Source organism: Armigeres subalbatus, chromosome 2, assembly GCF_024139115.2.
Source record: "Armigeres subalbatus isolate Guangzhou_Male chromosome 2, GZ_Asu_2, whole genome shotgun sequence".
Classification (NCBI taxonomy): Eukaryota; Metazoa; Arthropoda; class Insecta; order Diptera; family Culicidae; genus Armigeres; species Armigeres subalbatus.
Window position 1 is genome coordinate 157751798 of NC_085140.1, and position 27201 is coordinate 157778998.

The 27201-nt window shown below is 41.3% G+C and overlaps 1 protein-coding gene across 3 annotated transcripts in view; it reads left to right on the forward strand.

The window, feature by feature from the left end:
- The window catches only part of LOC134211072 (cell adhesion molecule Dscam2), a 531807-nt gene that overhangs the window by 334772 nt on the left and 169834 nt on the right, over positions 1-27201 (forward strand). For all 3 annotated transcript variants that reach the window (XM_062687653.1, XM_062687651.1, XM_062687654.1), the window contains exons 3-4: positions 20365-20526; positions 20618-20764. In XM_062687653.1, the coding sequence (XP_062543637.1) occupies positions 20365-20526; positions 20618-20764 (309 nt within the window). The remainder of the gene's footprint in view (positions 1-20364; positions 20527-20617; positions 20765-27201) is intronic.

Consider the following 27201-nt stretch of genomic DNA (forward strand, 5'->3'; position numbering starts at 1 on the left):
GGTCTTTCCCAGGTTTCCTGATTGGGATCACTTTGGCTGACATCCAGGCGGAGGGAAAGTAGCTAAGCCAAAGACACTGATTGAAAGTCACGGCAACATTGAGCTTGAGCTTGAGCTTGATTGACTGCTCGTAGTTGCTACTCCATTATGACCAGATCAGCTGTTCTTGCACAGGGAACCAACAGATGTTTGCTTGGGACTAGCACACATCTTCAATTTACAAGTACTGGTGATCTCATTTGTTAGGGTCATACTGGCGCCTGCCACGTCAGAATGCAAGTCAATGTAGGGAAGGGGAGGAAATGATGATGCAATCACTCGCCCACTGCAACCCGAATATACCTCTGCACTTGCCACGAGTTCATGCGGAATTTGTTGGAATTTCTGGGTTAGGTTGGAGAGGCAGAGGTCCGTCTTGGTTAACGAGCTGCCAATGTGATAGATAGGAGAAGGTAACTGGTGGAATTTCTAATTGGATGTAGGAAACGAGCTCTATAGTTCATTTCCAATTCTAGCAGATTACTATAGATTACAGATTACTATTACAGAATAGCATCCCAAGTAACATTTTAAATTTTATATCGCTCTTGAAGTCCCTAATTTACTCTTCAAGAGTGGTATATAACCAGCATAAAACCAAAATGTTACTAGGGATGGGCCCCAGATCGGCTTAACCGGGTTGGAGCGCCGCGCCACCGGGTCTACTTAATTTGTTTTGGGCAGTACACCGCAATGATAGTTACGATGGTTACTTCGACCCCCATGGCTTCTATGATTTTCAGCTAAAAACTCGGCAGCAGACGGTAATCAATGTTTCGGCCCCCAGGACCTAGGATAGGATGTGACAATTGAATTGCGACTGCCTTGTTGTTTCCTCAGTCGATTGCTTCGACGAGGTGGTGGCCAGTGCTTCCGAATATTTTTTGGCAAAATCCGCCAAATAGTATATGTAAAAAATAATGTTTTCTCGGTCATTTCTTCCATTATTAGTAATAAAAGATGTTACGTACCATCAGAAAAAAGTTTTTACATAGAATTATATGAGTTTTACAGTGAAATGGGTAAAAAGTTGATAATTAATGCTTCTAATCGAGTGTTTTAAATAAGCCAAACCCTTGAGAATCATGCATACGTCATTTGCAGTCTAGCATAAATTCATTTCACCAAAAAAAAAATCTAAAACCAAACTTTTGAATTTTGTCATAAATTTGAATTTAATTACCCAGCAACACGGCCAAGCTAATAACAAACTGCCCTTTTGAAAATGTGATACCGCCGATCGAAGTAATCGATTGTCATTTTCACCCAATCAGCAACCGGTACGATTTTGACAGAAAATCGGTCCGATTTTTAATGACTAATTGGCACATCCTATCCTAGCCCAGGACCAAGCCGATCATTCCTCACAAGTCGAAAGTCGGGCATGTAGACATTCACTTCTGAGGTGTGTCTCGGTGATAATAGCGATGTCCATGGCGTTTTGGTTGATGAAGTCGGTCAGTTCGATATTTTTGTTCTGGATTGAACAAGCGTTCCAATTTACAATCTTGATGGAACCTTCAGGGCCCATATTTGTCGAGAAAGGTCATGACCACCGAGGTGGCGGCGTCGATCTGCTGTTCCTTGCTTCTGCAGCTTCGCAACCGTCGAAACAAGCTCAGGGTGAGTTCCGTGATTTCCTCCGGGGAGTAGAGGTCTTCGGGCTGCTGATCAGTAGGAGCGTCGAGCCCCGTATTACCCCAGACGGACAAGGTTGGGGCAGGATTCCGCAACGGCGGAGCTGCTGCTGTTGAGCGATGCTCTACAGAGGAAGCCTGGGGACGGGTTGATTTCTGCTGGTTTGGAATGGATGGAGAGGCGGAAGATTTGGCAGGGTATACCGCAGTGGCGGGAATTGCTGCTCATTCAGCGGTGGAGGCGGTTCTCGTCGTCTTTTTTTTGGCTGGTTCCTGCTTGAAACCTTCTGGCGGATAACGATGAATTCCGCACGCTTGGGGCATGCGCGGTTGTTGCCCTCGTGATTTGCTCCACAATTGGCGCACTTGACTTCGGCGGCTTCCTCCATCGGTTGACACGAAGCTGTAAGATGCGCTCCGGCGCACTTACCACAGCGGGGCTTAATGGCAATTTCTTGTTCCATGACCGAACGCGAGACAGTTGCCACACTGCGTCACGTCGCGTTTCTTCGGGCGGTATCTCTCCCACTCCACAATTATGTGGAAAAGTGCCCTTACTTTTTGTCGCTGTCGCCAAGCGATAGAATCGCGTCGCGACTGTCGCGTCGCGTGTGTTTGGGGGAACCTTTATATCCCTTGTCTGCCATATTTGTTGCGTCGCACATGCATGCGACATTCATGTATGTTGTACGGTTTTCCCTCCATTTTTGACATTTGCACAAATATAATTGGGTGTCATTGATATATTGGTTTCGATATTTTTGAAAATGAGAACACGGAGAGAGTATCTTTTTGAAAATTTAAGATTTATTCGTGCATGTTTTGATTTATATATTTATTTCATCGTCCATTTTGTTTTATTAATAATATTATTATAACTAATAATAATAATATTCGATGCTAATCCTACAATATACAACACCGGCACACTCATTTTTTTCTGGTGCTACACTGCTGGTTTCGGTGCAAGAAAAATAGCTACACTGGTGTAGCACAAAAATCAAAAACGAACATTTTTGAGGCAAAAGTGTAGCCGAGTTCAGCCACACCAAGAAAACGAAAACAAAATAAGTTTGTTTGTACAATTAAAAGCAAATATGGAAAAGGAAATTGCATAGCGTGGGAATGTTGCGAAAATTATTACTACTGAGATAGCCGAAATCTCTACATAATTTAGTTGATAAAGTTAGTGAATAAGTGCATGTCGAATTACTCCATTACTATTGAGAAGCAATGCAGTCTCGGTTTCGATACGGTTTATGTTTTGCTTTCCTCAAGAGCATCATGGCAAGATACCACTATTTAGAGGTAAATCAAAATGTTCTTTAAGAGTATTTAGAACAATTTTTATTCAAATGCCATACAAATATTCATAGATAGCCTTTTTGACCCCCCAAAATATAGATCGTACTCCATAGCATACCACGAAAACATCATCCACCCAGCAGTACTAAATCCTGAATGCATTCAGATTCTTCTCCAGGCGAACATAATCTATCGACGTGTGCCATATACCGGGACAATTAATCGCAGAACTTCATGATATTCCATTTCTGGGTGAACTGAAATAGGCGGAATTAAAAACATCTCAAAGAAACGACCTTTTCGATTCAATAATTTCCGAGAGAATATGATTTAGCATTTGGTGCCGTTTTTGCATAATTTGATAATGAATTCTAGCAGATGGTCCACAAATGGAACAGAAAAAAGGGTTATACTTTATGACCAGACCCAAATGCGAGAAATTACAAAAGAAGTGAGCTCCAATTAGAGCCAAATGGGAAGCACCGGGAGACCGAAAGCAGCGCATAGTGAGCAAAACTGGCGGAAGGCGGAAACTTCCCGGCACGGGAATTCATTTGTAGTCTGGGAGGAAAGGCGTCGAAACGAAACAGAAACAGCCAGCAGGAAAAGGCGGAATTTTTATCCGCCCCATTTTTATTTCCATCTGTCTCCGGTTTTTGCCCGTATTTTTGTATAATTGAATTTCGAGTTAACGACATAAATTCCGAATCTGGGTGTGGAATTTCTCCTGCTTCGATGGAGCTTTCAGTGCTGGTCGGCTGAGTGGCAGTGCGGTAATCGAGGAGACAAGCATAATTGGCGATGTGCATGGCAAAGACTGATTTAAATTTTCTGGAAGCATCGAAACGGGAATCGAGGCGCAAAACAAAAGCTGCGACGCAGTGTGTCACAGCAGCAGAGAAGTGCAACGAGAACGTAATTAAAAATGCTAAACTTAGGGGAAATCGGACGAGAGAGAAAAAAGAACTTTTCAAAGTGAGTCGGTCCGGAAAGAAAACGGACGCCCCCAAAGGCATGGTGAGTCTCTTAATGAACTGACTTTCCCGGAGCTTGTTTCGTACTTGTTTTCTGCTTCCATTCATTGAATTCTCTCCAGCAGGTGAGGTAGTGGATGGCAGAGCCCTTTCGTTGGTTGATGCTGCTCTTATGATCCTCTCTCCCACCTCTGGTAACAGACGATTTGGCTCGCTATTACTTCGCTTGCAGCTTTGAAATACAGTTGGGAAACTTTCCCACGAGTTGTATTGAAAAGCTTTCGGTTTAAGAGGTAAACGCCAGGCAAAAGTTTTTCGGGTATGGCTGTTCAAGCGCTTGTTAACTTTGTTTGAACAATTCAACTGGCATGTAATGGAAATACAGCGAGGCTTTCGAATCAACCACGTGCATTCGATGGGAACTGTGCCATTCTACGTCACGTTTCAATCGATTTCGAAAAAATAGATCAATTTCGTATAGGTTCTCTTAATTGCATTAGCATTAGCATTAGTATTGAAAATTCGCATAAATTCGTAGGTGTCAGCCTGACTATTGTATAGAGAAGCATCACTCTCTCCGTTACCACAGATATTGATTTGGACTAATATATCTCTTAGATCAGCGATTCTCAATCTGGGTACATATGTACCTGGAATTTCGCTACCTTAGGGTACCTCGGACAAAAATGCGTAATGGAACATATTAAATTTCAATCAAAACTCATTGATAAAGTTTTGATAATTGTGATTTCTAATTCAAAATTAATATTGTACATAATATGTTTCATTAAAGAATCCTGCCTTCCACAACAAGCACAATGTATGAAGGGCTGCGGGACAAAAGATCAAACGAACAAAACGTCGAACGAACAAAATGATTTTTTCACTAAACTTGAATGCTTTGTTGCAGAGGATTAAGTATCCTTTACGCCTCACGTAAACCTTCATCCAACAGCCGAGCTTCCTTCAAGAGGCTCGAAGCCTCATCTCTCCTTAAATTCGAGCCTCCTTTCAAGAGGTTGGAAGCCTCCTTCAGAGGCTAGAGCTTCTTCAAGAGGCTCAGGCTCTCCTCCAAGGCTCACCTCCTAAGAGGCTCAAAGCCTCCCTTTCAAGGGCTCAGAGCTACCTGAGTTAAGAGCTCAAGACCTCTCAAGAAGGCTCAGGAAGCTTCCTTTCAAGAGGCTCAGCCCTCATTTCAAAGGGCAGAGCCTCCTTCAAAGACTCGAGCCTCCTTTCAAGATGCTCGAAGCCTCTTTCAAGATGTGACCTTCAAGTGGCTGAAGCCTCTTCAAGACACCTCTCTAAGATGCCTCAGGCCTCCTTTCAAGAGGCTCGGAAGCCTCCTCTCAGAGGCCTCAGGAAGCCTCCTCTCAAGAGGCTCAAGCCTCCCTCTCAAGAGGCCTCAAGCCTCCCTCTCAAAAACCTCTTCCAAGAGGCTCAAGCCTCCTTCAAGAGCAAGCCTCCTTCAAGAGGCTCAGGAACCTCCTTCAAGAGCTCTGAAGCCTCCTTCAAGAGGCTCAAGCCTCCTCTCAAGAGAATCAGAGCCTTCTCTCAAGAGGCTCAGCTTCTCAAGAGGCTCGAAGCCTCCTCTCAAGAGCTTGGAAGCCGCCTTCAAGAGCCTCGAGCCTCCTCTCAAGAGCTCAAGCCCTCCTCAAGAGGCCGACAACTCTCAGGAAACGGGAAGCAACCTCAAGATGCTCGGAAAGCTTCTTTCAAGAGCCTTTCAGAGGCTCGAAAGCCTTTTTCAAGAGGCCCAAAGCCTCCTTCAAGAGGCCCCAAGCCGCTTTGCAAGAGGCTTGAGGATCCTTTCAAGAAGCTCAGCTTCCTTTCAAGAGGCTCGAAGACTCTTTCAATGGCTTGGAAGGATTCTTCCAAGAGGCTCAAGCCTCCTTCCAAGAGGCTTGGAAGCCTTCTTTCAAGAGGCTGAAGCCTTCTTTCAAAAAGCTCAAAAGCTCTTTCTAGAGCTTGAGCTTAGACTGACTGTACATATCAATGGTTGCTACTCGTGATTAATCATAGCTGCTGAATTGCACTTCGATCCAGGTGAATAGTGGTTGGATTTACCATCTATTCTCGAAGTGCACGTTCCAGCAGCTCCCAAATATTGATCAATACGCGCGCCGGCCAAGTCCTTACAGTCAGTTAGGAAAGGAAGGAATGTTAGTGTGTGGTAATTGTTGCTACTAGAGACCGAGAATACCTCTGCATCTCCAGAATTACCACGGGAGGAATTTGTGTTAGTTGGATGGATAATCAGAAACATAGATCGGATTCACCATGGAAAGCGATGTGACCTATGCAACTTCTATAGTCAATTAGTATGGATATTTTTATGTACAACAGTGTTAGCATTTTCTTATCAGACCTTTTAGAATACGCGTTCAATTGCTCATCCATCTTGAGGATAAACAATCAATCACTCAAAGTGAGCGATTATACATTTGAATTTGACCTTAACGTCAACGCCATCATTATTGCTTCAACGCGAGGATATGCAATGCTTACTGCGAAGGGGCAACAATGTATCAACGAAACTATTTTTAAAATTTGAGACGAACAAAAATCATTGTCAACAAAACAAAGATATCAACTCATCCAGAAATGGATTATTAGTTCTGTTACAATTGTTTCTGAATGCATTGAACTTATATACTTATATGAAAAGGACGTGCATGGTATGGAAGAATAATAAAGAATTGAAGTCGGAATTGTTGCTACCATCACTGATGTAATCCATGTGCAACAAATCGATGCAAATAAATGAAAACCTTAATTTAAATTGCTAGGTGAATCGTAATGTCAAGTAAGAGAATGGACCGGGAGTTTGAAAAGAATCTGCAATCGATTAAAATTAGTTTTATTAGCACAATTGATGAACAGAAGCATTCACAACATATGGACGCGCATTATTAACGCACAGAAACTTGAGATTATAAAAATACAAATAAAGCTGAGAATAAATACAGAGACCACCTACTATATGTGGAGATCTGACCTAAATTAAAGAGGACAGTTATATTTTATGGGCAGTAGGTCTTGAAAACGGAATGCAAAAATGTAATAAATATAATTAATAAAATGTCTCCAAGGATGTTACTCGACAAAGTCCGAAGAGGCGTTTTGCCCTACGGTTCTCGTGAAAGTGTCCAGTTTACCGTACTGATGGAGGACTACCGCAGAGACTCCGCATCTCAGACTTTAGCGGAATGCCAGTCCGCCTAAACTGAACAAAGTTTACGAACTCATCAGACAACAAATCAAGCTCGACGTGGCCAAGGTGAACTGTATCCAGTCAAGCATGACGAAATCTCGAGTCATAATAGAATTAAAATCGCAATCATATGTGGAACAATTAGTAGCTGAGCATAGCCTGAAGCACTCCATCGAGCACAACAATGAGCAGTATGCTATTCCCATAGTTCCATGACAATGCGATTGAGGTTAGGGTAGCTGATTTGCCTTCCTCGTTTCAACGAAACAATCACCAGACCTAGGCCCCTACGGAGAGGTACTCTCCACGCAAGATGAGGTTTGAAGAACTTTTGCCGGGATTGTCGACCGAGTAAGGCTAGTTCGTATGCGAATACAAAACAAATTACGTCTTACATTCCGATCACACGCACACCGCTTACATTCACCTAATCAAATTCGCACCTGTAGTATGTGTACCCCTCCACATTGGCCGTACTTGCAATGAAGCACGCAAAGAGCAGGGAGTGGATATCAATTAGTCCTCACGGCAGCACAGGTAGTTAAAGGCATAATCCCACCACGGCATCTGAATCAAAAACCGATGCTCAACCACCACAATCAAGTACCCCAAATGCGATGGAAACGAATGATAACCAGAGCACTATCACCAACAAAAGCCTTGTCACGGCAATCAGATCGTCATAATGTCATCAGCAGCGGTGCATGCTGAGATCCAGATCTTCGTCTTCGCGTCCCCTCTAGGAACATCAAGCGCTGATTCTAGCGAACAAGCTCTCCAATGAGCGCTGTAGAAAACAAACTTTGAACGCTAACACAAGTGATTTCTTCATATCTGATGATGCTGATGGGGAAATAGTAAACACAGCACCACCAAAAAGGCATCGATCACCAAAACATCAGAAACACAGGAAGCTGCATTCTTGAGGTGAAGCGCAAGAGCAGGAGAGCATAAATATTCCTCTTCTCGGTAAGATTAGCAGGTATATGCCTAGCCGAAGCACATCTAGATATTGCCACCTTTTAAAAAATCTCTATGCACTAACATCACCGCAACGAACAAGCTATCACATCGACGTATCCAAAACAATCACCGAACACTTACATAGACGATTGCTGGGTGCAGCAAACATTCAGGACTAATTTCAACGAGGGCTTTTATCTCCGTGAGGAAGCCCTAGTATATGTCTTTCAAGTCTCAGTTACTGCCACCAATCTCAATCAATTTTAACTCTATTTAATGCACCATCTGAACAACTCATTCATCTCGCATCACAACAACAAACCCATTCACAACGGAGACCGTCGTCCAATACTACGTTTGATGATTATTCTTTTTGTTGTGAAGCTGACTGAGTATATGTCCGGTCGAAGCACATTCAGATACTGCCGCACTAGAACGAGACTCACTTTGCAGAAACGGAACATCTATACACTCACTGGCGAAACCTGATCACTTTACTCGACACGACCGCTGATTTGGGATGTTTTAGTCACTTCATTTTCGATACCGCGACGACTACCCGGCGAACAACAAGATCAACGTTCCTTGGCGAGCGAACGAACAAATCTGCAGGTAAACAACAATAATCTGGATGTAGGAGTATATCTCATGAATGGTATTGACGATTAATGCATGAAGAGTCAGTGATATCGAAATATGCAGGGAAGCATAGGAAGTTTTACTCTTCTAATTCTGAACATTTAATTAAACGGTTAGCAGTAGGGTTGGTTTCCTTCTACTGCATAATTAACGCAAATTTTCGATTTCAAATTTTATTTTATGATTCATACTTGATATACAGTATAAGAAAAGTCCAACCGCGTACTGCTTTCGTTTTTAATTAAATTGCTACGAAGAGTTTAAAATGTTCATTTCCCTTCAATATTTTAATCATTCGATGCACACTGTGAATGATGTATGTCTCTGTCAGAGCCTTGGAACGCCTCAGGGTTGCTATACGGTGGGACTACATACATTAGGGTGTTCGATTTATTAAGTTACAGAATTGCAACAATCAATATCTGCAATATTTCAATGAAACTAAGTTTGATGCATTGAGGTCCTTTATCCGATTAGCAGATTTGGATATTATTTTATTACAAGAAGTGAATAATGAGGCAGTTAATAGTACCAGGCTTTCGGCTAATTTTAATGTTGATAACCATCAACGAGAACAACAATTGCGTGCGAGATCTTTACAATGTGCATCATATAGAGGAGTTTAGATAATCGTATCATCTCCATTAGAATAGGATCAGTAACATTCATCAATATTTATGCCCCATCTGGCTCTCAGCAGAGAGAAAACTAGGAGGATTTCTTCAACTCGTCCAGCACTTCATACATCACGCTACAGAGTATATATGGGAGGAGATTTTAATGCGGTAGTCAATTTGAAAGATGCTTCTAAACAACAAGCAAGTCCAATGTGCAAAAGGCTTATGAATGCTGCTAAATTAGAAGACTCCTGGGAGATTTTGAATGGCAACTAGTAGAGTTTCGTTCTAAGAGCTAACACGGCATCGCGGCTGGATCGAGTTCTGATCTCCAACGCGAGTAGAAATCGCAAAACTTACTTGCTGTTACATCTTTTCAGACCATAAAGCTTACATAGTACGAATGTTCTAAATCTGGGTTCCCGGCTAGGCGTGGAAGCGACTTCAATCAAATTCTTGATGACATGGACGTGATGAACGAACTGGCTAGAAATGGGTTTACTGGGTCAGAGCTAAACGAATTTTCGAAGTTGGATGGAGTGTGGATTATCCACACAAGCCTAAGCTTATCTCTTTCTTGAAATGAAAACCTCTATTGTGCACCGTGAGTTTAGAGTGCATGCGATGGAACTATATCGATCTCTGTTGAAGGATGCTTACGAAAATTACCTAGATAACCTGGGGCAACTTAAAACGATAAACCATATAAAAGCTCAAATGCTCTGTCTTCAAAGAAAATTTTCAATGAACTTTCGGAAAACAAACGAGATGTTTTGTCCGGAGACTACGACCCTTTTCCATGTTGCGCAAATACATGGGAAAGAGTAAGAGTTTGATATCAATGCTGGAGGGTGAAGATGGGGAGAAATCGAGAACAGTCTCAAATAAGGAGCACTATCAGGTCCTACTTGAAAGTATGTATTCTGTTGCTGATTCAGAAGAACAAAGAATTTCTGCCAAAAAAGGATACCGGACAATAATATACCAATGAAAATCTGATGCGACACCTGACGAGGTTTTTGCGCCATCAAGAGAGCGTGCTAGGAAATCTCCAGGCGTGGATGGATTGCCAAGAGTTTACATGAAAGCGTGGGACATTATCAAAACAGAGTTTACAAATGTTATCAATGACGCTCTCAAGGCAACTCAATGAAACAATTTCACGATGGGGTTATTGCTTGTTCGGAAAAGGAAATATCAAAAGTGTTCAGGATATCGACCAATATCTCTTAAACTTCACTGCAAAGTTCTTTCTAAAGTCTTAAAATACCGAATGCATGATTTACTTCCACTAGTATTGTCAGATCATCAGAAATTTCGAATGGTAAACGGAGTATATATGAGGCAATCATATTCTGGATAAGCTATGTCTTAAAACATCATCGAAAAATGCATTACTCGTATCCTTTGATCTAGACCATGCCATCGACAGAGTCAGTCACCAGTTCCTACAACGAACTCTGTTGAAGATGAACTTTAATCCTCTGCTGATACCTTCTTGCAAACATTTGGAATCAATCCTTCTCCAAAATTTTGATAAATGGGCACCTGGCGAAATTCCAAATCAAACGTTCCGTAAGGCAAGTAGATCCTTTGTCGATGCTTCTATTCGTTCTGTATTTGCACGTTACTTGCGCTATTTCGCAGAAATTCCAAGAGCCATCTACAATGCTTATGCTGATGATATCTCTATGTTTTTCGATAACGAACAACAACTGATCCAAGTGACCAATATCTTTTGGAATTCGGATTAGCATCTGGTTCAATTCTAAACAAGCAAAAACAAAGGCAGTCATGATTGAACTTAAACTTAACAGCGGAAACGGGTATTAGTATCGAGAATTTGTGAATATCCTTGGAGTCAGAATGGAGATAATATAAAACAAGCACGAACAAAATTGGCAGTCCGTTCTCAATGGAATTGATCACGTCTCTGGCTCAACCATCCAAGGAAATTGAATCTCATTCAAAAGACAATTCGATCAATACCTACGTCAATTCGAAGGCTTGGTATATGGCTTCAAACTTGACGATCAGTGCAGTTTTGTTAACAAAATTAAAGCAGAAATCGGAAAGTTCATATGGTATGGTCAAAATTTGCAAAGAGTCGCCTATGGAACATAATATTACCGAAACTTCAAGGTGGATTGCATTTGCATTGTATGGAAACAAAATCAAAATCACTTCTAGTTAACCGTCTGATAAGTCTGGTTTCGCAACTTCCTTTTAGCAGCTTCCTTGAAAATCAAACTGTTTCGTACCTCTGATCTTTAGCACTATACTCCTAGTAAAAGGAATATCTAGACTACCGGAAATCATATTGAACGCACCATCGTCATCAGAAATTTATCGGCACCTTCTCCTTGGCACCTGATCCTGGTTTTGTATCGGCGGAACAACGTGATTGGAAAATGGTTTTCAAACATCTTCATAGCAGAGAACTTACGTCTAAGCAGCGTTCTAACTGGTACATGGTCATGCACTCCAAAATCAAACATCGGAATTGCTGTACCGACGGGCATTATCGATAATCCGTTCTGTGAAATTGTCCTGAAGAGCCAGAGTCTGTAGAACTAAACTGTTTCGATGTCAAAGAGTGCAGACTCTGAGATCCCAGAGAAGACATTTACTGTCCAGAGTACAATTTAACAGCTTTGAACCACATGATTTTATTTATCCTGTGCTAGAAACGTGAATAGGAATTCGAAAAAGTTTATTATTACTACACTAGGAAAATTCTCTTACCTTCTAGAAACACCAGAAATGAATTAGATTAGATAATTTTGTATTTTATATGGACATTAGTAACTAAATAACAAGACGAAATATAAGGTTTTACAAAAAATAAGCATTGGAACTTAAAACTGAATCAGTCTTTTATCCCAAACAACTTGTAAATGCACATAAGTTTGACGTACATAAAGCAAGTTAAGGATTGTAACCTTATATAAAAATACACTAATCTCACCTTGGTGAAAATATTATTTCTTATTTTGTTCAAGCTTCTATTTCTAGAATCTGAGTTAAACCACATAGTGAAACTTATTCGGTCACATATTCTTCCTAGGAAAATTTATGGCACAATTTATATATACATATAATTACAAATAATTACACATTTCCACCGGTCAAAAAATAGCAATTTTTAGAGGAATTGCATCGATCCATACGGGACCATGGTAGATTGTTTATCCGCATACGCGATATCATATCACTTTTAGAAGATAATTCGCATCCTAAAATTTTTACACTCACATGAACCACAATATTAAAAAATACCCTGCGTAATAAACCTCCGATGATCCTCTGCAGATTTATTAAACATGTCAGTCACTAAAGCACTCAGCACTACACATCTTTAATTCAAATTAACACGTATTTACATAAAATGCCTAAAATGCAAAAAAAAATAATCTAAACAACGGAAAAAAATCTTGATAGCAAATTTGACAGTCTGCTCAAAAGCTTTCTTTCTAGAGGCTCAAAAGCCTCCTTTTCTAGAGATTAAAAATCTCCTTTCAAGATGCTCGAAGCCTTCTTTCAAGAGGCTCGAAAGCCTTCTTTCAAGAGGCTCAAAAGCTTCCTTTCAAGAGGCTCTGAAGATTTTCTCCAAGAGGATCGGAAGCCTCCTTTCAAGAGGCTCAGAAGCTTCTTTTCAGGAGGTTCAGAAGCCTCCTTTTAAGTGGTTTGGTTGCCTTCATTCAAGAGGCTCATAAGCCTGTTTTCAAGAGGCTCGGAAGTCTACTTTCAAGTGGTTCGGAAGCCTTCTTTCAAGAGGCTCGGCAGCCTCCTTCCAAGAGGCTCGGAAGCCCCGCTTCAAGAAGCACAGAATTCTTCTTTCAATAGGCTTGGAAGCACCCTATCAAGAGGCTCAGAAGCGTTCTTTCAAGATGCAAAGGAAGCTTCCTTTTAAGTGGCTCGGAAGCCTCTCTACAAGAGGCTCAGAAGAAACTTATAAAGAGGCGCGGAAGCCTACTCTAAAGGGACTCAAAAGCTTAAAGGAGCTTCCCCACTAGGAAGGCAAAACAAGATTATAACATGATTGTAACAACATCAGTTATTTATAACAACCGTTCATATAATCGAGTTATGATAAATTATTATCACATTTTTTAAACAGAATTATAACAGAATTAGTTATGTTTCATTGTTTTGTTAGAAAATTTAGTTATTTTAACAACATCCTGAACCAAATTTATAACAGCCTATGTTAGAAAAACTGTTGAACTCAGTAACAAAATATAATATAAATTTGTTATTATTCTCTCCTGATTGGGTTCCCTTCAAAAGGGCTTTTTTTTTTTTTTTTTTTTTTTTTTATTATTTCAATCAATTTACAAACTTAACCTAGAGTTGCATACATTTTTGTATTGTATTCTAAATACAATTATGATGTTCGTTAAGTTTCATTACATCCATCTTTTCGGGCATTCTTAACATATATTAAGAAATCTATCAAAGTGTTTGTCGAATAAACTTCTGTTATTCCATCTACATGTCCTAATACGTTTCTTGAAACAAAACAAATTGCCGTTTTTAAAGTTGGTCATATTATATACTATTACTTCTGCTGTAAGCCACAATGCGCTTTTCGCTCTTAAGTTTTATCATTGATCGTTTTATAAAAGATTTCTTCTACAGATACGAATCTCTGACATAGTTTGGATTTGACAATATTTGTAACCCAGTCCCATACAATTTTGGAATTTTTACATTCTTTTATTCTGTGTATATTTGTATCTTCTTTCCCACACACGTCGCACTTCAAATTTTCAATTCGTGTAAAATTGTGATTATACATTTTCACTTTATTTGGATATGAATCATTAAAAACCTCGAACAAAATTGATCGAGCTTGAGTGGTTAGAAACGGTTTTGCTATATTTTCCCATATGTTTTCCCATGGCAAATTTGGATGCTTTTGTATTATTTTAACTTCATTGGTCTTCTTTGAAAGTAGAAAATCGTAGATTTGTCTATTACTTATCAAGTGATCTAATGAGTTAACGGATTGTGCGAGACTCAGCATCTTCCTTGTATTGATAGTAAGGTTCTTTAAATTGTATTGCGTAACTAACGGATTAATAACTTTAATCGTATTTTTATACAGAAGATTCCTAATGAATAGCGAATGACATTGTGTTTCTGGATCCATGAGTTTCAAACCTCCTTGACTATTATCTAAATACAACTGATCCCTTTGCACTCTAATCATATTATGGTGGCTCCACAAAACTGTCCAGTAATCATTTTTATTTCAGCAATGTGTTTACTATCTGGAGGAATGATTTGTGCTATGTACCAAAGTTTTGATAACATAAAGTATTTAAAACAATTATTTTCTCCTATCAAATTCAATCTTCTCGCAGAGAATTGATGAGAGGAAAAATTTCAAACTAGCTATCAGATTTTTGAAATTTTTGTCCACCATTACTTTCAACTAGTTGATACCATTAAACCCTAATATTTTTAATTTCTTCTTTTCCACAATCATTTGAGGACCGATTTTGCAACTATTAAATCTTATGAATCCTGACTTTTTTAAATTTAAATTGATTCCTGCCTCAAATGAAAAATCAGAACTATGTTAGTTATGCCTCAGTTAGTATTTTTAGAACAATATCAAACTCTTGATCGTTTCTTATAATAATTGTAATATCATCGGCAAAAGCTTTTATTTTAATGAATCTTTCATCTATTAAAATACCTCTCAATTCAGCATATATTTGCCTAATCAATGGCTCGATATATATCACAAAAAGTGTCATTGAAAGCGGGCATCCTTGTCTCACTGACCTGTTCATTTTGATCTCACTAGTAAGGGTACCATTAACTAATACTTTGGAGGTGGCATCTGAGTATAAGCGTTGTATCACTGTTATTAGATTTCGAGGTAGGGACTTTTTTTCCAAAGTTACCCATAATTGACCGTGGTCCACTACATCGAAGGCTTTTTCCAAATCTAGGCTCAGTTATGCAAATTTAATAGCTGTAGATTGTTGAGCTTTAATAAAAAGTGTTCGAAGGACATCCAAATTGTCGACCCACGATTTGCCTGGTACAGCAGCAGTTTGTCCTTCACCTATTATCTCACTTATGCTACCAAAAATACGATTAGCTATTATTTTCGTGAAAAGTTTGTAATCCGTATTCAACATACTTATAGGTCGGAAGTCTGTCAAATCTTTCGATTTTCCCTTTTCGGAATGAGCTTTATAACACCATCAGAAAAATTTTCCATAGGTACAATTGTATTATCTAACAAACCGTTAAATAACTTGAGAAGATCCACTTTCAATAATTCGAAATGAATAGAATGAAATTCATACGTGATGCCGTCAGGACCGGGAGATTTTTGTTCTTAGCACTACTAATGGTGTTAAATAGTTCTACTTCACAGATTGGAGCAATTAACTTTTCCTTCGACATCTCACTGAATGCTTTGTTTAGAAATTCTAACGACGTAAAGACCCGCACGATTCGTAGAACTTTTTTTGAAAATAGTTTTGTAATGTTCACTCACCATCGATTTGACCTCGTCGTGATTTGTTATCATTTTGTTTTCTTTTCTTAGAGCCAGCGTAGATCCATTCAATTTTCTTTTGATCATTTTTGAAACATGATAAATCCCGATTTTTTCGCTTTCGAGCAAGGATAATGGCTGAAACCGGCTAGCGTAGCTAGTCATCCTATTCACTTCAATTTCCAGTATCTTCGATTTAGCAACACTGATTTCGTCAGACACCTGTTCACCTTTCTTCTGTTTTTCCCACAACTCACTTAGCTTTCTTTCCCATATATCTTTTCTCCGTCTATTCGTATCATTGAGCTCGAAGGACTTACGTTTAAAATACTGCCTAATCTTACGCTTAACATCATAGGACCACCATTCACTAAAACTTTCAGAATACTTTCTTCTCTTCTTCAGTTCACCGTATTCTCTTTTAAACCCTTTTTGGATGTTTTGAATCGTGGATCAGGTAATCATTGATCTTCCAGTAGCCTCTACCGTGCACGCAAACACGTTGATCAACTGAGATTGTGTAATCAACAACTACCGCATGATGATCAGAGAACACTACGGGAATTGTAACACATCGATTCACTTTTGTACTGAAATTTTTAGATACGTATACCCGGTCTAACCTAGAAGCAGACTCTCCACGGAAGAACGTAAAATCCCTCTTCGCACTTTTCAACGTCACTGCTACATCTTGAAGATCAAGAAGTTCCACAGCTGATTTTAAGCCGCTTGAATAGTTGTACATTTTACCTTTGCAGTCCTTGGCGTCTAACACGCAGTTAAAGTCTCCTGCGAGAACACTACCAACTGTTTCAGGCTTATTGAAGTGTACTGCGATAGTATCGGAAAACAGCACATCTCTCTCCACTTTATATTGCGCACCGGAATGACCATACACGTTAATAAAATTCACACCGTCCATCAGAAACCGAAATAATTCTTCCTCCAGGATCCAGTAGTAACTGCGAGTATTCAGTGACTTACGGATTAAGATAGCCGTTCCTTATTTGTCTCACCGATGTTCACCAACGCTACATGACTTTGAACGAATGAAAAGTCGTCAAACTGAACTTCTTGCAGAAAGGCTATATCTATATCATTTTTTTCCAGAAACTGTTTCAGTAACATCTTTTTGGCTAGCACTTCAATTGCGTTGATATTAATCGTCGCTAATCTTCTAATGTACATCATCACTTATAGTAATCAACGAATATAAATGCACCAACACTGCTTTACACTCGTGAGATTTCACTTATTTGCTGGAACTACGCCGATTACCCGACTGTAGCGATTCTTTAGAAATAGTTTCGAGGGTGTCATCACTTTCTTCACCCCCGATCGTGTGGATCTGCGGTTCCCAACTACCTTTGTAAAATCAGGTAGCAATTCATCGTCGGTATCAACTGACTCTTCGGTTGAGTTTTGTCGTCTCACCGCATGTTTGTCCTTGCTGTCTGCCTCAGATTCCATCAAATCAATAGAATGATCTGAATCTGTGGTTGCACTTTTGTTACGTGATGATACCAACGTGGTCATTTCGGCACACTCATTGTGTCATCTTTTTCCTGGTGTTTGCCACTCAACACAAATGAATAGCTTGGTTGTTCTGCAACAAGGGACTGTTGCGTTTGTAGGATGGTCTCTTCTCCGTCATCCGCAGCTGTTGTATTTGGACCATTGTTCTTCGGTCCACCCGTCACGTTGCTTCTCTCCACCGGTATCGCGTTAATAGAGGATTTGACACCGCTTTTTTGTGGACAGTCCACTTTCAAATGTCCTTCCTCCTTGCACATGTAGCACCTCTGCTTGAGCCCTTCGTAGAAAATACGGCCTTTCCGATTAAGAAAGAATAGCGAAGCCGGGACTACTTTCTTTATATCCAGGTATACACCTCGTACACCGGTGAATAAGTTCAGCCCAAGATCTGCAGGGAACTTTTCTCTGACTGTTCTTTTTACGATTCCGTACCTGCCCAGCACAGCTGAGATTTCTGAATCGGAACTTCCGGGGCAAGTCAAAAATTCGCACGTATTTGGTACAGCAGCCTGCTATTGCCATTTTGACTTCCACTTTTTCTCCGTTGGAATAACGAAACACGCAAATTTCTGGGATTTGCGTTTGCGCTTCCTTCATCGCCTGTAACGATTTGAATTTCACACAAACACATTTTTCTTCTGACAGCTTATAACTTGTTTCCATAGAATCAAGATCGGCATCGAGGTTCTTCACAAACCGCGCCATTTCCACCAACGACGGTGCTGGCGCCCCCTGAGGGAACTGAAACGCCAGTGTATTTTTCACTAGTCCGTCATCCATGTTGCACTCAACCCGGAGCGAAAAAAATATCTCAACAGCCACGTGGCTGATCACAAATAATTGAGGTTATAGACAATGCGATTAGAGAGTATATATACGTCCTCGCACCACGAAGTCTGATTGTCAACTGGCTTGGAACTATGTTTTCAAGAGGATTGGAAGCCTTCTTTCGACAGGGGGTACCTCAAATCATGCAAAAGTTCGAAGGGGTATCTCTTAAGAAAAAGGTTGAGAACCGCTGTCTTAGATGGAAGCAACGCACTCTCCAATAGTCCAGATCTGTCCTGGCCAAGTCCTTGCGAATGCTGGAGAAAGGGAAGGATGGTTAGTCGAAAACCTACTTAAGAAAGATTCAGAGAACTCGGCGACCTCTCATAGGTGCCTCGGGAGGATTTGGAATTGTTAGTGCGGAAGGTTATAATAATAGGAATCGTGTTGATAAAACGTGAAACACAGAAAGAACTATGATAGAAATACAAAGTAGGAAAGGGACGAGCCTTTAGTTGAACCCACGACCTCCTGCTTATAAGGCAGAAGCGGTAGCCACTAGGCCACCGAGCTCGTCTTCGTATAGGTTCTCTTGATTGCAAGACAATAAACAATATTTTGTAATTTTGTGTATGTATCAAAGCACGTGTGTGGAGCATCAAAAGAAAAGCGAAATTCAAAAAAATCGTTAAATAAATTTAGGTGGATAATAATTTTAATTTACAAAATCAAGTAAAAATAAATACCAATTATATGAAATTTTATTACTTATTTTCATAATTACATTACGTTAGAAAGATACTTCAAATTGATATTTTATTACACAATGTTATTTCAGGAACTACTAAATTTTTTTTAAATATTTTTATTTTCATCAAAAATCAAAATCCAAATTTTAAGTGTTTCGTCGGTAACCCAATGAAATATTTTGAAATATGAGTCTTTTGTTCAATTTTCATAAAAAAAAACAAGGGGTACCTCATGCAATGCAAAGGTCTGAAGGGGTACTACTCATGAAAAAGGTTGAGAACCGCTGCCTCAGACTCAATGACGATATTTTTATTATATAGAATTGTAAGATTTGTTGGTTCAATACGGATAAACGGTAATCAGTATTCGGTCATTTCCATTCACACATTGCAAAAAACAAGCAGATGCGCAGTCTCTTTGTAAAGTTGAGTAACATGGGAGAAGTGCTCCATTCACAAAGCTTCACCCCATAGTGCGATATAATCGTTAGTCACCGAATAGAAGCTGTGTAACTTCACTGGCCAACACAGGGCCGAAGAAAATTTGCAGACAATAAGAGAAAGTTTGCTGCCCAGACGTTTGGATTTTACAATAGCAAGCAGTGCTAAGGCACCTAATTCAAGTCCGCTGCCGTAAATTTCAGACTACACCCAGCAGCAGATTCTCATCAACCCACAACGACAACTCGCTAGCGCTGGTACGGGTGAAAATTTATGTATGTAAAACTTTTAGCGCCCCATTGCAATGTCGTGAAAAGCAGGGAGGTGTCATAATGCCTCAAGAAGATTACATTGTATCATTGTGCAGACTGGATGGAATATGGTATGTAGCTAGTTAGTAGCACTGGAGGAGCTTTTCTACAGCTTTATTTATCCCGCCACTGCTGACTGGGTGGTGGAAGTACATCTTTTGCTGCAGTGCTTAATCTTTGATGTAATCTTAAACATGGCATCGGTCGTACTATAGCGTAGCTAGATTGGACCTTTCAATATTCAAAAAAAAAAATTAAGCCCTGCTGAGTGTCCAATACCATGTGCTCGACAAAATGTTTTTGAACAACTTCGACGTCAGAATTTTAACCTTCTAGTTACACACATACCAGAAGTCGAATGTAGTTTTTATCTATGCGAACCATAAAAGAAGCTTCATGACTACACCACTACTGATTATTAACTACAAACGACAACGTCTGATTCCTCTGATTGCAATCAACCTGTTCCTGGCGCATCCTGTAATTTATCTCCGGAATGACTTTGAACTGCATCCAAGTTCATCAAGCCGGTAATGATCACACCGTCGTCACTAACGATTCAACTATTTTTTCCCTTTTTCTCCAATTTTTTCGATTTTTTTTCTCGCCCTTCGTCTGCAATCATCATACAACATCCCCGGCCCGGAGCAGTGGTTGCTCAAGCGTACAAAGTCGACGTCGAAATGCTGGCAGCGTCCCGCGGCTGTACCGCAATTCTGCGTTGTGTAGTGCCTAATTTTGTTAAGGAGCTAGTGCGGGTGGTGTCCTGGGTGCAGGAGCCGGCCTTCTACATCTATCCCTCGCTGCAGGGCGGTAAGTGACATTTCGCCTCCGAGCGGAAAATAATCCCGGTCGATGAACCGCTTGTTCCTTACTATTTTTTTCCTTACGTTTCTCGTCGCAGATGGAAAATATCACCTGCTTCCCACAGGCGAGCTTCTGGTGCACAATCTAGAGTATAACGACCGGTATCCGTCGTACCGGTGTAGGACGATGCACAAACTAACGCGGCAGGTCGTCACCAGCAGTGCAGCGAAGATCCGAATGAACGGTAGGTGAAGTGATTTTATGATGAGGGGATATCTGATTTCTTAATGCATTTATCTAGTTGATTTCAATTGAAAGCATTTGTTGACAAAAATACATTTCCAAGTTTACGCATTTCGATGCTTTTATAAAATTTCGTATAGTTCGACCGCCTTTAACATGTAGAAGTATATGTAATCGAATGGTAACCACCTATTGTACATCAAAGGTGAAGCGCGACGCACCCGATTCCGCTAAGGTTTAGGAATTATTATCATTATTATCTTTATTATAGAGATTTGCAGTCCTAGGCTGGCTCATCTCTATAAGGGTTTAAGAAATTTCTTAATATATTTCTCGAATCTCTGTTTCTGCAACAGATATGGTTTTGAAAATAAATATAACATCGTGTACTTTTTCGTGGTTTGCATATACGACTAACATCAATCTACTTTAAATCAGATTTCGTTTTGAAAGAATCGCAACTGAGCTGAATCTGGCGAAGCGCCATACTGCCGTAATATACATTATAAATAGACCTCCCGCAAATTCTGCCCACGTGACTTTGTGTACTGTTCGATAAGGAAGAAGCGATCTCCCAACCATCATGTCAATATAGCTACAGAATTGTGCAAACAGCTTACCGTTTTCTATCATTTCTCCGAGACCATAACAATCTATAACTTGCCCATAGTGCATTATGAATCGTTCATATTGTCACTCATCGGAACTTCATCTACGACGGTTTCCAGTTCGACGTTCGTGCTCTCCAAAGTGTGGTCAAACGACTTCCCTCTGTTCTGTCCCGAAATTCCGAGTTTCTTGTGTCGCGCCTCAGTTGTGCCAGATTGCCGCATTACGCTAACGTCAAAATGTTTCATATTGCAATCGATTTCGCGCTAAAAGTCGGTTCCCGGTAGTAGCAGTAAGACTTGAATGGCCATTTCCGATAACCATCGTCTCGATTTACATTAAGTATTTTCGAGAAATTACCATCTCCGGTAATTGTACTCGGCGACACGAATAACTACCACCACTCCTGGGGTAGCCGTTCAAACAGCGTCTTCAACGCGGCTATAGAAGCAGGCTTTATCTTAACTTACTTAACGACGGCACTCCCACCCTCCACCGAGGGTCTATGGAGTCTGTCATCGATATCTCGTTAGCCTCGAGCTCGGTCGTCGGAAGGCTCCTCTGGACCACGGACGGTGATCCCAGGGGCAGCGACCACGCACCCATCCTCGTGGCGCTTGACAACTCACCCACCGAGATTTCCCGACGCCCGCGCTGGCTTTACAAGCAAGTTGACTGGAGCAGCTTCCTGCAGGAGATGGAACGAGAACTACAAGAACAAACGCCAACAGCCCTCGAACTGTCCGAAGCCATTCCACGAGCAGCCAGACCAGAGTAGCATACTTGTAATATACCAGTCACTGTGACTTATATGCAACCAAATCCAGTCACATTGGTGTTGCTGCAACAAAATCGATCGGAATTGTGCTACTAGGGCAAAAACAATCCCAAAAACTAGCCTAAACCCCGGCTGCAAATCAGTTCACTGGTGGAGCGAAGATACCAAAAAAAGGGTTAAACGTAAAAGGAAAGCGCTCCGCGCGTTCAAGAAGGCCAAAGAGCTCATGCTCCAGGACGACCCCGCCATAGCCAACATTCGGACGACATACCAGACGGCAAGGAACGAGTGCCGGCAAACCATCCGTGAGGCAAAGGAAAATACCTGAACTGAATTCCTCGATGGTATTTCCAGCGAACAGTCAACCACCGAGCTATGGAGACGCGTGAACAAACTTTCAGGTAAGCGACGGGCTAAAGGTCGACGGCAACATGCAACGAGATCCGGCAATCGCTGACGCTCTAGCTGATCACTTCCGAAGAAGACACCCCAACCCCTCCGCCGCAACCAGCCTTTCACGCTTGAGGAGCTCGAGTTTGCGTTGAGAAAGGGGTAGGGGAAATCCGCCTGACAACCTCGGATATCCAATGTTGAAGAACCTCTCCCCAGCGTAAAAGTTGCTCTCCTTTAGGCCTCTAACAAGGAGTGGCAAAGTGGCACGCTTCTAGCTGATTGGATGTCCAGCTTAGTCGTGCCGATACCAAAGAACCAAGGACCATCAACAGACTAGAACGGATGGCAAACCGCAGGCTAATGGAGTACCTAGAAAGCACTGGACACCTAGATCACCGCCAACATGCCTTCCGTCCTGGGCTTCGCTGGATCAAATACTCCAAGAAGCAAACAATCCTGAGCACCATGCCAAAGTGGTGTCCCTAGACATCTTCAAGGCCTATACCCCGGCCCCGAACACCACGAATCCTACAAAGGCTAGCACTCTGACAACTGATATCCGGCAACTTTTATCGGTTCATCAAAAATTTCCTGCTAGAACGATATTTTCGAGTGCAGCTCGGAGCGCATACATCCAAAACCATGGAGGAGGAAACTAGAGTCCCCCAGGGATAAATAATCGCCGCCGCGCTTTTCCTTGAGGAAATGGAGGAAGTGTTTAGAGACCTGTCAAAGGGAATCTTTATCCTCGTGTACGCGGACGATATCCTGCTGGTAGTGACAGGTAAGCGACCAAAACTAATCCGAAGAAAGGCCCAGGCGGCCGTCAGCAAGGTTGCTAGGTGGGCCAAAACAACAGGCTACCAAATGACAGCGGAAAAATTTGTCCACATCTGCGAGAGCAATCACCAACCACCCAGTCAACCCATCATGCTCGACGGCAATCCTATCCCAAACCGAAACTGCGTCAAGCTCTTTGGCGTCACGATTGACCACCGACTGAATTACAAGAAAAAAACATTATGCAAATACCCGTTAGGCTGCACTCGGGACACTTCTCTTCTACACCTTCTGACTTCGCGTGCGCCGAATCTGGTGTTGTTCCCTTCTGCTACAAACTGACAGCAGCCCTCAGCTCTGAAACCATCGGCTACTTGCAGAAAACTGAGGCCTCCAGTGGCCCCTGCTACCTCCTTGACAGGGTCAATAAGAACTTCCGACAGACAACCCAACAGCAGCTACCAAAAATCGCCGGTCTCCACCGCCTTGGCCCACGGGACTGGTCATCCAAACCCCCGAGACTCAACATGTCGCTGAAGACACAATTACGTAAAGCAACAGCAAACAGCAAGCGCAGAGCCTCTTCAACCAGCGCATCGAGGACCGATACCGATCAACGTCGACACGGACGGCTCTAAGGCGACAGGCAGGGAGGGGATTGGAATTGACTCCAGCGACAACCCATCCGCCTCCTACCGGCTACCGGAGATGTGCTCCGTTTTCTTGGCGGAAGCTGCATCAGTATTCTAGGCTGTGTCTCTGCCGAGCAACGGACCGATGCCGATCATCACCGACTCGGCAAGCATGCTCGCAGCCCAGGCCTCAGCATCCAACCGCCACCCATTCATCCATGCTACCCTGGAAATTCTTAATGAGGACGTCACCCTGAGGTTGGATTTGGATTGGATTTGGATTGGATTTGGATTGGATTTGGATTGGATTTGAATTATATTTGAATTTGATTTGAATTGGATTTGGATTGGATTTGGATTGGATTTGGATTGGATTTGGATTGGATTTGGATTGGATTTGGATTGGATTTGGATTGGATTTGGATTGGATTTGGATTGGATTCGGTTGGTTTGGTTGGTTTGGATTGGTTTGGATTGGTTTGGATTGGTTTGGATTGGTTTGGTTGGTTTGGATTGGTTTGGTTTGGTTGGTTTGGATTGGTTTGGTTGGTTTGGATTGGTTTGGATTGGTTTGGTTTGGATTGGTTTGGTTGGTTTGATTGGTTTGGTTGGTTTGGATTGGTTTGGTTTGGATTGGTTTGGATTGGTTTGGATTGGTTTGGATTGGTTTGGATTGGTTGGATTGGTTTGGATTGGTTTGGATTGGTTTGGATTGGTTTGGATTGGTTTGGATTGGTTTGGATTGGTTTGGATTGGTTTGGATTGGTTTGGATTGGTTTGGATTGGTTTGGATTGGTTTGGTTTGGATTGGTTTGGATTGGTTTGGATTGGTTTGGATTGGTTTGGATTGGTTTGGATTGGTTTGGATTGGTTTGGATTGGATTTGGATTGGTTTGGTTGGTTTGGATTGGTTTGGATTGGTTTGGATTGGTTTGGTTGGTTTGGATTGGTTTGGTTGGTTTGGATTGGTTTGGATTGGTTTGGATTGGTTTGGATTGGTTTGGATTGGTTTGGATTGGTTTGGATTGGTTTGGATTGGTTTGGATTGGTTGGTTTGGTTGGATTTGGATTGGTTTGGATTGGTTTGGATTGGTTTGGATTGGTTTGGATTGGTTGGATTGGTTTGGATTGGATTTGGATTGGTTTGGATTTTGGTTGGTTTGGTTGGATTTGGTTGGTTTGGATTGGTTTGGATTGGTTTGGATTGGTTTGGATTGGTTTGGATTGGTTTGGATTGGTTTGGATTGGATTTGGATTGGTTTGGATTGGTTTGGATTGGTTTGGATTGGTTTGGATTGGATTTGGATTGGTTTGGATTGGTTTGGATTGGTTTGGATTGGTTTGGATTGGTTTGGATTGGTTTGGTTGGTTTGGATTGGTTTGGATTGGTTTGGATTGGATTTTGGATTGGTTTGGATTGGATTGGATTGGTTTGGATTGGTTTGGATTGGTTTGGTTGGTTTTGGATTGGTTTGGATTGGATTAAGTTGGTTTGGATTGGTTTGGATTGGTTTGGATTGGTTTGGATTGGTTTGGATTGGTTTGGATTGGTTTGGTTGGTTTGGATTGGTTTGGTTGGTTTCGGTTGGTTTGGATTGGTTTGGATTGGTTTGGATTGGTTTGGATTGGTTTGGATTGGTTTGGATTGGTTTGGTTGGTTTGGTTGGTTTGGATTGGTTTGGATTGGTTTGGTTGGTTGGATTGGTTTGGATTGGTTTGGTTGGTTTGGTTGGTTTGGATTGGTTTGGATTGGTTTGGATTGGTTTGGATTGGTTTGGATTGGTTTGGATTGGTTTGGATTGGTTTGGTTGGTTTGGATTGGTTTGGATTGGTTTGGATTGGTTTGGTTGGTTTGGATTGGTTGGATTGGTTTGGATTGGTTTGGATTGGTTTGGATTGGTTTGGTTGGTTTGGTTGGTTTGGATTGGTTTGGATTGGTTTGGATTGGTTTGGATTGGTTTGGATTGGTTTGGATTGGTTTGGATTGGTTTGGTTGGTTTGGATTGGTTTGGATTGGTTTGGTTGGTTTGGTTGGTTTGGATTGGTTTGGTTGGTTTGGTTGGTTTGGTTGGTTTGGATTGGTTTGGATTGGTTTGGTTGGTTTGGATTGGATTTGGATTGGTTTGGATTGGTTTGGATTGGTTTGGTTGGTTTGGATTGGTTTGGGATTGGTTTGGATTGGTTTGGATTTGGTTTGGATTGGTTTGGATTGGTTTGGTTGGTTTGGATTGGTTTGGATTGGTTTGGATTGGTTTGGATTGGTTTGGATTGGTTTGGTTGGTTTGGTTGGTTTGGTTGGTTTGGATTGGTTTGGTTGGTTTGGATTGGTTTGGATTGGTTTGGATTGGTTTGGTTGGTTTGGATTGGTTTGGTTGGTTTGGATTGGTTTGGTTGGTTTGGATTGGTTTGGATTGGTTTGGTTGGTTTGGATTGGTTTGGATTGGTTTGGATTGGTTTGGGTTGGTTTGGATTGGTTTGGTTGGTTTGGTTTGGATTGGTTTGGATTGGTTTGGATTGGTTTGGATTGGTTTGGTTGGTTTGGATTGGTTTGGGATTGGTTTGGTTGGTTTGGATTGGTTTGGATTGGTTTGGATTGGTTGGATTGGATTGGTTTGGATTGGTTTGGATTGGTTTGGTTGGTTTGGTTTGGTTTGGATTGGATTTGGTTTGGTTTGGATTGGTTTGGTTTAATTTGGATTGGTTTCGATTGGTTTCGGTTGGTTCAGTTGGTTTCGGTTGGTTCGGTTGGTTTCGATTGGTTTCAGTTGGTTCGATTGGTTTCGATTGGTTTGATTGGTTGGTTGGATTGGTTTGGATTGGTTTGGATTGGTTTGGGATTGGTTTGGATTGGTTTGGATTGGTTTGGATTGGTTTGGATTGGTTTGGATTGGTTTGGTTGGTTTGGATTGGTTTGGATTGGTTTGGATTGGTTTGGATTGGTTTGGATTGGTTTGGATTGGTTTGGTTGGTTTGGATTGGTTTGGATTGGTTTGGTTGGTTTGGTTGGTTTGGATTGGTTTGGATTGGTTTGGATTGGTTTGGTTGGTTTGGATTGGTTTGGATTGGTTTGGGTTGGTTTGGATTGGTTTGGATTGGTTTGGATTGGATTTGGATTGGTTTGGATTGGTTTGGTTGGTTTGGTTGGTTTGGTTGGTTTGGATTGGTTTGGATTGGTTTGGATTGGTTTGGATTGGTTTGGTTGGTTTGGATTGGTTTGGATTGGTTTGGATTGGTTTGGTTGGTTTG